At 45.5% G+C, this 12,178-nt stretch overlaps 1 protein-coding gene across 1 annotated transcript; it reads left to right on the forward strand.

Annotated features, from left to right (window-relative positions):
- Positions 1 to 842: 842 nt before the first annotated feature.
- si:ch211-102c2.8 (uncharacterized) lies at positions 843 to 12,132 on the forward strand. The gene is made up of 16 exons (XM_082968543.1): positions 843 to 1,252; positions 1,376 to 1,501; positions 1,591 to 1,704; positions 1,820 to 2,041; positions 2,246 to 2,308; positions 2,421 to 2,516; positions 2,597 to 2,698; positions 2,784 to 2,966; positions 3,242 to 3,373; positions 3,746 to 3,978; positions 4,113 to 4,239; positions 4,360 to 4,443; positions 4,638 to 4,849; positions 5,721 to 5,796; positions 6,861 to 7,097; positions 10,787 to 12,132. Exons 1-16 carry the CDS (start codon positions 1,244 to 1,246, stop codon positions 10,859 to 10,861), a joined length of 2,091 nt encoding a protein of 696 aa, XP_082824669.1. The 5' UTR covers positions 843 to 1,243; the 3' UTR covers positions 10,862 to 12,132.
- The last annotated feature ends 46 nt before the right edge of the window (positions 12,133 to 12,178 follow it).

The raw sequence follows: 12,178 nt of genomic DNA on the forward strand, positions 1-12,178 counted from the left end.
TCTTCGTAAAGCACGCAAAAGCAGAAGAGACACTCACAGGTAGCCTTCACTGAATCAACAAAATGATGCGACGTCAGTCTCCAATACAATCTGACTAGCCATTCTTTGTTTCATATCCTTCACTATTGTCTCTGTCATCAGGTATGTGCTCTCTGTGGATGATGATGATGAGGACACAGATGAGGGCTGTGTCCGTTGGTGGAGGAGACGTAGGCCTGACAAGGACACAGTGGGACGTGTGTGTACGGTGAGAGGTGGCACAACAACCAACAATAACTCCTGTGGCAGACAGTGAGTCTGCCCTTGACTCTTAGTTATGGGGAAAGCCATCTGTTGATTGATATGCTTGTTAACCCTTGTTCACTCCATATGAGCAGCTATTCTCCATATGAGATGTGTAAAAACAGGCCTCCTGATACTTTGTCTCTCAAACCCCTGACTCCACTCAGCAGAGGCCTGGGGGTCGTCTGGAGGAGGTGAGGTCAGACTGGCTACAGATGGAGGAGGAGCTGGCTACCCTCAGACAGGTGAGATTCTTCTCACTCTACTCACCTCTCCTGATATTTCCTGACATTCAAGTGCTATGCTAAGGATATGTGAGTTTTGTGTCTTGTTGTCTGTGTGTAGTTATCTTTGTTTGTGTTTTAGGACTGTGAGAAGGAGGAGAAGAGACTGAGGATGAAGAGAGCTCAGCTGTGTGAGACTGAACTGTCCCTCACTGACCTTCTTCAGAAAAGAAAAGTACAAGACAATACCTTCCATATTGTGACGAGTTCCTTGTCCTGTGAATCCATGACAACGGCTAACACTGAGATGTGCTGTGTTCTGTGTCCCAGCATGCCATGCAGGAGTGGGAGCAGCTGCGTGCGGGGGCGGAGCAGATGGAAAGGGAGGGGAGGAGTCTGGAGGCTAGCCTGAGCGACAGCAAGGCAGAAGCAGACAGCACCAGGTATCCACATAATCAACCCTGATACTGCACTGTATCTCTTTAAACAGAATACAGTTTGCCAACACAATACTATTAGGAATAGCTTGTACTGTCTACAATACCTATTCTATACTGTCCTCTATACTGTCCATTGCTGATTAGGCTGTATTCACAGTGATGTATTGAGTGTATTGTAGTTGTCAGCTGCGCCGGCTGCAGAGGCAGAGGGACTCCTGTTTGCAGGAGGTCAGGGATCTGAAGGAGGAGCTGGCTGCTCTATGTAAACACAGAACTGCCTTAACAGATGGGACCTGCATGGACAGGGTAACACATGCTTTATCTAGCTGGCTTGACACCCCCCCCCCCCCCCCCCTCTATTACAATCAAATGATTTAATTATTACCATTTCATGCCTTCTCTCTCCTACCTCCTCCCCCACTGTCTCAGAGAGTGACCAGTGTCAGTATGTCTGTCCTTGAGAGAGAGGAGTTGGACAGACAGCTGAACAGTGCCAAGACAGAGCTGTTTTCCGAGCAGCGGTGCTCTAGACTCAAACTGGACTCTATGCAAGAGGTACAGCATTAGACTGGTGCTCAGAACATGTTACAGTGACAGTCACTGCTTTGAATGTGTTTCAATTTGTCTCTCTGCATGTGTGTCAGAAGTTGGACGAAGCTCACGAGGAGCTCCAGCGTGTAACAGAGGAGGAGAAGTTACTGAGGGACAGGTGTACATGTCTGGAGGAGAAACACAGACTGAAACAGGAAGAGGAGAAGGTACCTTCTACACCTGTCTACCGTGTTATTACCCTTTCTCATAACCACCCCTCTGACCCTCTATCTGTATTAAGATCTCACAGTCTATCGCCCTCTCCCATCCTCTGTCTCGCAGGCAGTGGAGGTGCAGGTGTGTGAGCTACAGAAAGAGCTGGGGGAGAGTGAGAGCAGGGTGGAGAGGATAGTAGCCCAGAAGGAGCTGCAGCTGCTGGGGTTCCAGGAGGAGAGGAGTGCCTTGCAGGCAGAGAGAGATGTGCTCCAGGGGGAGCTCCGGAGCCTGAGGAAGCTGCACAGCATCTCCCTGAGAGAGACCCAGGAGCAGGCAACCACGCAGACGGTGTGTGGGCTGGGTAATCTCTAGTACACAGTGTCGATGGATGAGTCAGCTTGACTGTGCGTGTGAATGTCCGAATTCCATCTTATACCAGCTCTCACCCATTATAAATGTGGGTAACTCAGTGTGCATGATGGCGTGGAAGCAAATGTAGTTAAATGTGTATGTGTGCAGTATGTAAGGGGTGGTTTTGTTTGTCTCCTTTAGCAGCGAGAGCTGGAGCAGCTGAAGAAAGAGTTGGCTTTGTCTCATGAGAAACACATCCAGCAGGTGAGAGGCTCCGTCAACTGGGTTTATTTAACATTAGTAAAGATCCCCATATTTCCTTTATGTGTTCTATCAGATTCAAACATTTATGTTGTTCTTGCTGCTGTGTGTCCAGACTCATATTCAAGCTGAAGAAGAGAAAACCGTTTCTCTCAGAGAACAGGCCCTGTCTCACACACAGCACATTGAGTCCATACAGAGCTGCATCCAGGTCCGTATCTCAGGCTGTCCTATCCTCTGAAAGAATCACACCATACTGTTCCTGGGTCAGTTTCACAGTTTCCTTTGCAGATGAAGGAGAAGGAGTGGTGGAAGCTGAGGGAGGCTCTTAAAGAGCAGAAGGAGGTGATGAGGAGGCGAGAGGAGGAGCTGTGTGCGGAAGCTCAGGAGATGGTATATACTCCTACTTCCTCTGTCTCCTTTTCTGTCAGATGTAATGTAAAACAAATGTGATAACGGTACCTGTTCTCTACCTTAGATGCACAGCACCATAGACCGTGAGAGGAAGAAATGGGCAGTAGAGAAAGAAGCGGCTCTACAGTTGCAGTGTGGGATACTGGAGGACCAAGGCCGGGAGGCTCTGGAGAGAATGAGGGGAGAGACTGAGAGAGAGAAGAGGAATTCCTTGGCTCTTCAAAGCAAAGTGGTAGAACTGCAGACAGTAAGCAGAACCAAGATAGGGCAGGAGGTAGCCTAGCAGTTAGAGTGGTGGGCCAGTAACCGGCAGGTTGTAGTTCGAATACCCGAGCCGACAAGGTGAAAAAGGCACTTAACCCTAATTGCTCCAGGGTCACTGTTGATAGTGGCAGACCCTGGCCATGACCCCTCTCCGATGGTGTCTCAGGGGGAGTTGAAATATGCAAAACTACAAATTTCCAATTCATACTTGAACATATGTGAAATAGAGATGTCATTCCTCTCTCCCTCCCCTCTCAGAAAGTGCAGGAGCTGGAAAGTGAGGGCCTTGTGCAGCAGAGTGAGCAGGCGTCTGCTCTCGCTGCAATGCGCAGGTCCCTGAGAGAGAAGCACCAGGTTGAGCTACAGAGACTGCGCAGGCACATGGAACAGGTGATGACAGACCTTATAAACTAGCATCTGGAGACGACTACATACAACATGCAGTGTATAGTTTCCAGCAGGGGCGCAACTTTGGTTTTAGAAGTGGGGGGAACATAATTCTTCTTCTTCTTATTTGTATTTGTTTTATCCGGTCAGATAAACACTCCAAACAGCCTACCAGACCGCTCGGAGGCGTTTGCATGGTCCTAAAGCATACCGTTGCCTTGTTGTGTATCACATTCCAATGATAAAACTTGGAGACAAAAAAGCAATTTCAGAATGTGTGTGGGGGGGGGGGGTCCCCCCAATCCCCAGTGAAAGTTGCACCCCTGGTTTCCAGTGTATGTTTGACATGGTGAACTGACTGGGCTGTGGTCGTAGGAGGGTGAGAGGGAAGCGTTGAGGCTGGAGCAGGTTGTCCAACAAGCGGAGCTGGAAGCTGGTAGACTGCAGGTGCTGCTTGGGGAGAGGGAGCACAGCCACAAGCAGGCCACAGCCAGGCTGGAGCAGCAGCACAGACACTGGGCCCAGGAGATGGGGGCAGAGTGTCAGCATCTTCAGCATCTGCTGGAACACAGTGGGGCCGTAGGGAGCTCCCTTCAGCTCCCACACAGGTACTCTCTCACATAGACACAAACACACACACTCATATTCTCTCTCGTACACATACAGAAGCACACATTTCATTATCAGCATATGCATTTGGATATAATACTGGGTATTCTAATATATTGGTGCTGTGCTGCAGTCCTACGGTGGCCCAGGTAGTCCAAACCCTGCAGGCCCTCAGAGAGCAGTTGCAGCAGTCAATCAGCCAACTACAGCAGGAGCTTGACTTACAGAGACGCAGCACTCAGCAGCTGAGCCGGGACAAAGTGTGTTCAGGACAAACTCACTAAAATACACACAAACGCACACAGATACAACACATACAAACATGCTTACACTTCTGTTGCGTTACACATGCTGTTAAGAATCACATTGGTGTGTTTTAGGAGCGTGAGTTCCGTATTCAGAGGGAACAGATGGAGACGGAGAGAGAGCAGGCTCTGGACTCACTGAAGGAGACACTCATTCAGGTATGGATCTCACTGTCACACGCACCCCCCCCCCCCCCCCCCCCCCCCCCACACACACACACACACACACACCCACACACACACACACACACACACACACACACACACACACACACACACACACACACACACACACACACACACACACACACACACACAGAGAGAGAGTGTACAGTCATATATTAACGCTGCAGGAGCACATTGAGGAGCTGAGCGATCTGCAGCAGGCCCAGGTGCGCGAGGAAGGAGACGAGACAGGAGGTTTGGCTGCGTCGCTGCGCAGACAGCTGCAGGCCAAAGACCAGGAACTGCGCCGGGTGCAGAGGAGCATGGGACAGTGGAAGGAGCAGACCACGGCGCGCCTGGCACGCAAGTTTGAGGAGGAGCTGACAGCCGAACTGGAGCGGTGTGTAGCGTACAATCCCACACTATTTACACAGAGTAGACTTTTAAAACTTTACTCACTTTTGGCCCTCATCCTTATTTTTTTTCTGATGAAGATGTGCAGGCTTTGAAAAGGTTGTATCATTAACTGACTTTGGGAAGTGTTCTGTTGTGTTCAGTGTTTTCACTTTTGCCACTCAACAGGTGCAAGGCAAAGTTGTTAAAGGGGAGGTAACTGATTTTACCATTTTGAGACAGCATGTCTAGAGACTAAGCCTAGAGTCTAACTCACTAATTAGTCGTCCCATTCTTCTTACAAATCATCATCATCATCATCTCACTGTAGAGCAGTTCTGTTCAGTAGTTTGTACACTGTAGAGCAGTTCTGTTCAGTAGTTTGTACACTGTAGAGCAGTTCTGTTCAGTAGTTTGTACACTGTAGAGCAGTTCTGGTAGAGCAGTTCTGTTCAGTAGTTTGTACACTGTAGAGCAGTTCTGTTCAGTAGTTTGTACACTGTAGAGCAGTTCTGTTCAGTAGTTTGTACACTGTAGAGCAGTTCTGTTCAGTAGTTTGTACACTGTAGAGCAGTTCTGTTCAGTAGTTTGTACACTGTCGAGCAGTTCTGTTCAGTAGTTTGTACACTGTCGAGCAGTTCTGTTCAGTAGTTTGTACACTGTCGAGCAGTTCTGTTCAGTAGTTTGTACACTGTAGAGCAGTTCTGTTCAGTAGTTTGTACACTGTAGAGCAGTTCTGTTCAGTAGTTTGTACACTGTTAGCACTGATGTGTTTATACAGTGTCATTAACCATCAAAGTTGCACATTAGTTATGCTCTGTCAGGAGAAGATAGTCTGTAGGAAATATCTATAATATCTGGGTATGTTTGTGTTGCAGAAAGGCACCTAAGGCACAAGAGGAGAAGCAGAGGAAGCTGGAGAAACTGGAAGGGGAGATGAGACGCATTACTGGGGTAACCATCACCATATAAGACCTGCGGGAGCCTGAGCATGAAGCTACTCCAAGTTTTTTTGTACTTAATTTACTGGTTGTTGGTTAAGGCTGGGGTTAACAGAATGTGCAGTTAAAGTAAGGGTTAAGGTTAGCACTGTAGGGCAAAAAGTGTGACATTTTTATTATTCAGTTGGATAAAAGTATTATTTTGAGGTGGGTAAACTGATTGTTTACTTTAAGGCCTAGATTCAATCAGATCAAGCATAGCTGATGTTTTGGCAGATTGAGGTGTCAAATCGGTAAGCGGCTGCTCATGGTCATTGTCACAAAGCCACACCCGTCCCACTCGCGTTAGAAGTTCAGAACGAGAGTGTGGGCTATATAGAAATAATGACGCTCAAATTAAAGATCGTTAAACAAAATAATGAGGATTTCTATCGGCCTAATCAAGGTGTAGGTTAAATCACACATTCCAGTGTTCGAACTTGTAAACACGGCTGCATGGGATTCCTACTAATGTGAATCTGTGGCAATGTCCGCGATAGGTATAACGCCGGGAGCCGCTTGTGGATTTGACAGGTCCACCTCAGACACGGTCAAAACACCAGCTATGTGGGTGTTGGCTAACGCAAATCTGATTGAATCTAGCCCTAAATTAGATAAACATTATTTTGAGTTGGATTAAATTATTATTAAATTAATCAATCAGTTTATTCAAAAATAATAACTACACAAATCAAAATAATTTCATCCAATTCAAATGACCAAACTCTAATTAATCAATAAGCCTAACCCTAACCCTAGAAATAGCCCTAACCCTAAACTTAACCTTACCTTCATGTCCACACCCCTCCAGCTTGGAATGCAATTCTCATCAAATGAATGGGAAGTCTGAAATACGGGACAAATGTAAATAAGTCAGGACACCAGAAAGGGGCTGAAATACAGTACTGCCCTGAGAATAATTTGACATCTGGTAACCATAGAGGCTACTTTATGGCCTAGATTGAATCTCTCCTTCTCTTCTCCTTTGTCTGTCTCTAATCCCCAACCATTTGCTCTCCTCTCCCTGTCTCCTGTTAGGAATGCACTGACTCTGGAGCTCAGCAATCCGCCTCCTCTCCCTCCCTCCACATTGGGGAACCCCCTACCTTCCCCGGGTCCTCAGACCTGGCCTCCTTCAAGCTACTGCGTCACCTCCAGAGCCGGGTCAAACAGCTCCGTGCTGAGAACCAGGCCCATGCCCGCAGCCCCTCTCAATTGGGCAGGGCCCCTCTGGGCAGGGCCCCAACGGAGCTGGCTGGGTCCTACCTGGAGACGGTGAGTTCCACCTGCCAATTGAGTGGGCAGGCAATGACATCCTCTGTCCTACTAATAGTAATAACTTAGTAATAATAATAGTATTTGGGGTCCTGATTTAAATTAAGTGCTACTTACAAAGGCTTCATAAAGCATTCATAAAGTCTCCATAAACACTACATAAATGAGCCACAAATGATCTATAACCGTATGTCATGCTCTGTAAAGGATTCATAAATGTGGCATAACTCTGTGGCATAACCACCAATGGCAAATGTGACATAACCCACTTGGCCACATATGACATAAACCAGTGCTTATTCAAAGCTTTATAAATAATATTAAATTGAGGCTTCACAAAGCATCTCCAACCTTGTCATGTCATACTCTAAAATATTTCTAGGAGGGCCCAACCTCTTTCCCTCTTGGGTGTATAGCCAATATTGGACCTTACCCCAACCTTCCTCAAAATGCTATGCTGCAGGATGACACATGCTCCATAAAGTGCAGTCATGGTAGTCACATTACACCAGGCACAACTTACTTTGATGAAAGCCCCCAACATAAGGAAATGGAAAGTGACTTTCTTCTGGGATCAAGTTACATCTTCCTCAGTACACAAACATGCACAGTCACACACAACAATATAACTTGAGCCATACTGTGCGCTGCTGGACTCAGTCAGGTCTTTGTCACATTTACCCTCTCCCACTGAAAGATCAACCACAGAGAGTCCAGGTTGAATTCAAGGGCTAGATTCTATCAGATCCGTGCTAGCCGACACCTGGTTGTTTTGGCGGTGTCGGAGGTGGAACTGCGTTAGAGCTGTCAAATCCACAAGCTGCTCCCTGTATTATACCTAAAGCGGACATTGCCATTGGCTGCACAGAGTCGAATTAAGATAAATCCCCTGCAGCCTTGTTTACAAGTTTGAAAACTGGAATGTGAGATCTACACCTCGATTAGGCTGATCCTCATTATTTAGGGTGACAGGTAGCCTAGCGGTTAGAGTATTGGGCCAGTAAGTGAGAAATCTGTGAAAAGTCTTTCGATGTGCCCTTGGCAAGGCACTTAACCCTAATTTGCTCCAGGAGCGCTGTACTACTATGGCTGACCTTGTAAAACAACACCTTTCAATGCGGCTATCTGGTGTGTGACAATTCGTTTTTTTATTTCCTCCTTATTTTGTTTAATGATTTTCAATTTGAGTGTCATTAGTTCTATATAGTCTATACTTTCCCGTTCTGAACTTAACGCGAGGGAGACGGGTGTGGCTTTGTGACAATGACGAGCAGTCGCTCACCAATTTGACAGCTCTAACACAGTTACACCTCCGACACAGCCAAAACACTGTCTGCTATCGCGGGTTAATGCTTCATCTGATTTGAATTTAGGCCTAAGCCCTGGTCTCATGGGAACAGAAAAGGAATACCTGGTTGTTATCCCAAACTTGGCTCTGACACACACACACTTTGCTGGTCCATCACCCCATCCAAATACCCCTCACACCCTGTGGATCATGAGAGAACCTTCGTAAAAGGGCAGAATGTTTGTAACATATTTATTGACACTCAGGGATCGTCAACTGGCAGCCCGCAGGCTAAATTCAGCCTATGGACGATTTTATTTCTGTTACTCAGAACACATACAGTGCTGTGAAAAAAGTATAACCCAGCGACATTTGTGGCTTTTCAAGCATGAACTGCTCGTTTCAAGTCATGCCAAAACATCTCAATTGGGATTAGGTCTAGACTTCCAGAAACAGACTCCTGGGATTAGGTTTAGACTTCACATTTGTTGCTTTTTAGCCATTTTCATGTAGACTTGATTGTGGATCATTGTCTTGCTGCACGACACAGCAATGTTTCAGCTCACAGACGGATGGCCTGACATTCTCCTGTATAATTCTCTGATAATAGAATGAACCATGAATTCTGCTCTAAGGCAAGTTGTCCAGGTCCTGAGTCAGAAAAGCTTCCCAAACCATCACACCACCACCACCACGCTTGACCGTTGGTATGAGGTTCTTACTGTGGAAGGCAGTGTTTGGTTTTCGCCAGATATAATGGGACCCATCTCATCCAAAAAGTTATACTTTTCTCTCATCTGTCCAAAGAACATTTTTTCAAGAGTCTTGATGATCATCCTGCTTCCAGGTGCTTTTTGGCAAACATGTCTGTACATTATGTCTGCTAGCATCATATGACGCTGTACTTACTGTTATTCATAACACCTACATAAGGCTTAATGTCGTAAACATTGTTAGGCCGCCCATCATAGAAACGTTTTACGAGTATGACATGACAAGGTTATGGGTCTATAATCTATAGATTGTCTCATCTAGCTTTGTGAAGCCTTTATTAAGCAGTGCTTATGTCACTCTTTAAAATGTTTAATGCTTATAATAATGATATTCCATTATTTGACAAAGTGGGTTATGTCACATTTGCCATGGGTGGTTATGCCACACAGTTATGTCACATTTATGAATCCTTTATAGAGCATGACATATGGTAATAGATTTTGACCCATTTATATAGTGCTTATGAGGCCCTTATTTGGTCTGTCATATCTGGTCAAACCAGTGGTGTAAAAGGGTCTGTACAAACACAAATCTCAATGTCAACAGTGAAGAGGCGACTCCGGGATGCTGGCCTTCTAGGCAGAGTTGCAAAGAAAATGACATATCTCAGACTGGCCAATAAAAATATAAGATTAAGATGGGTAAAAGAACACTCACTGGACAGAGGAACTCTGCCTAGAAGGCCAGCATCCCGGAGTTGCCTCTTCACTGTTGACGTTGAGACTGGTGTTTTGCGGGTACTATTTAATGAAGCTGCCAGTTGAGAACTTGTGAGGCGTCTGCTTCTCAAACTAGACACTCTAATGTACTAGCCCTCTTGCTCAGTTGTGCACCGGGGCCCCCAACTCCTCTTTCTATTCTGGTTAGAGCCAGTTTGCGCTGTTCTGTGAAGGGAGTAGTACACAGGGTTGTACGAGATATTCCGTTTCTTGGCAATTTCTCGCATGGAATAGCCTTCATTTCTCAGAACAAGAATAGACTGACGAGTTTCAGAAGAAAGTTCTTTGTTTCTGGCCATTTTGAGGCTGTAATCGAACCCACAAATGCTGATGCTCCAGAGAGTCTAAAGAAGGCCAGTTTTATTGCTTTTTTAATCAGAACAAGTTTTCAGCTGTGCAAAAGGGTTTTCTAATAATCAATCAGCCTTTTAAAATGATAAACTTGGATTAGCTAACACAACATGCCATTAACACAGGAGTGATGGTTGCTGATAATGGGCCTCTGTACGCCTATGTAGATATTCCATTAAAAATCTGCCGTTTCCAGCGACAATAGTCATTTACAACATGAACAATGTCTACACTGTATTTCTGATCAATTTGATGTTATTTTAAATGGACAAAAAAAATCTGTTTTTCTTAAAAAAAAAAAAAGGACATTTCTAAGTGACCCCAAACTTTTGAACGGTAGTATTTGTTTACTTTTACTCAAGTATGACAACTGTGTGCTTTTTCCATCACTGTGTAAAACGTGCTTCAGTGTATCGTTGTGTTGGCATGGTTTATGATGTGTTACTAAGGAGAAATAATGTGTGTGGTGGGTGACATTTTTGAAAAGTTGAAATGCAGTTTTAAAAGTATTCTCTCGAGTAATAGGTATATTCTATCTGTAATTCTTATCCAATCAGATCACACCATCCCAGGAATGCACTCAGTTTTGGAGTCGTTCCCGTTCCAGGACAGTACAGAGGGAAGGATTGTGATCTTTGCCAGATGACGTGTGTGTGTTTGTAAAATGAATTACTGCAGGACAGCAATCTCAAATCATTTCAAGGTACTCGTGAAAAGGATGACACTACATGATGGGGTAAATGGCCTCAAGGTCAAAATGGGTTAAGTTGACGTTCTTCTGCCTTTGGAGGAATTAAGTTTTACTGCTAGGCTAAAGGTTGGGGACTGAGTGAATGAACCAACTGACATGTCTGCATAGTGCCTATTCCAGAGCTGTGACTCTTTAGGCAGTGGGATCAAGCTCAAATTAGGACCATTTGAAGAAGAAAGTAATCTTGTGTCAGTTTCTTTCTATATTGCAACAGAGCTATTGTAATTATTATGCTCAATGTACACTCACAGGACAGTTTATTGGGTACACCCATCTAGTACCGGGTCGGACCCCCCTTTGCCTCCAGAACAGCCTGAATTCTCTTGGGCCCGTTGGAAACGTTCCACAGGTATTTTAGTCCATGCTGAAGCAATGGCATCACGCAGTTGCTGTAGATTGAATGGCTGTACCATTGACAACAGGCAGGATGGGTCCATGAACTCATGCTACTTACGCCAAATCCTGACTCTGCCATCAGCATGACGCAACAGGAACCAGGATTTGTTGGACCAGGTAATGCTTTCCACTCCTCAGTTGTCCAGTGTTGGTGATTGTGTGTCCACTGGAGCAGCTTCTTCTTGTTTTTAGCTGATAGGAGTGGAACCTGGTGTGGTCGTCTGCTGCAATAGCCCATCCGTGATAAGGATCGACAAGTTCTGCGTTCTGAGATGCCGTTCTGCACACCACTGTTGTACTGCGCCATTATTTGTCTGTTTGTGGCCCTCCTGTTAGCTTGCACAGTTCTTGCCATTCTCCTTCGAGCTGTTTTCGCCCACAGGGCTGCCACTGACTGGATATTTATTGTTTGTCGCACCATTCTTGGTAAACCCTAGACACTGTCGTGCCTGAATAGCCCAGGAGGGTGACCGTTTCTGAGATACTGGATCGTCCTGGCACGGACGTTCATACCACGCTCCAAGTCGCTTATGTCACTGGTTTTTCCCCATTCTAACATTCAATTGAACAGTAACTGAATGCCCTGATGCATGTCTGCCTGCTTTATATACCAATCCACGGCCACGTGATCCATTTTCGTGAATGGGGTGGTGTACCTAATAAACTGCCTAGTGAGTGTATACTTCAGATTACATGATCGTTTTTATTTAGAAAGACATTTTGTTTGGAACTGGAATAAACTTTAACTATTTAACATCTGTGATGTTTTCATACTGTATGTACTGTTGTCCCTTTGGCATTA

The sequence above is a fragment of the Salmo salar genome, chromosome 24 (assembly GCF_965601325.2).
Source record: "Salmo salar chromosome 24, fSalSal1, whole genome shotgun sequence".
Taxonomy (NCBI): Eukaryota; Metazoa; Chordata; class Actinopteri; order Salmoniformes; family Salmonidae; genus Salmo; species Salmo salar.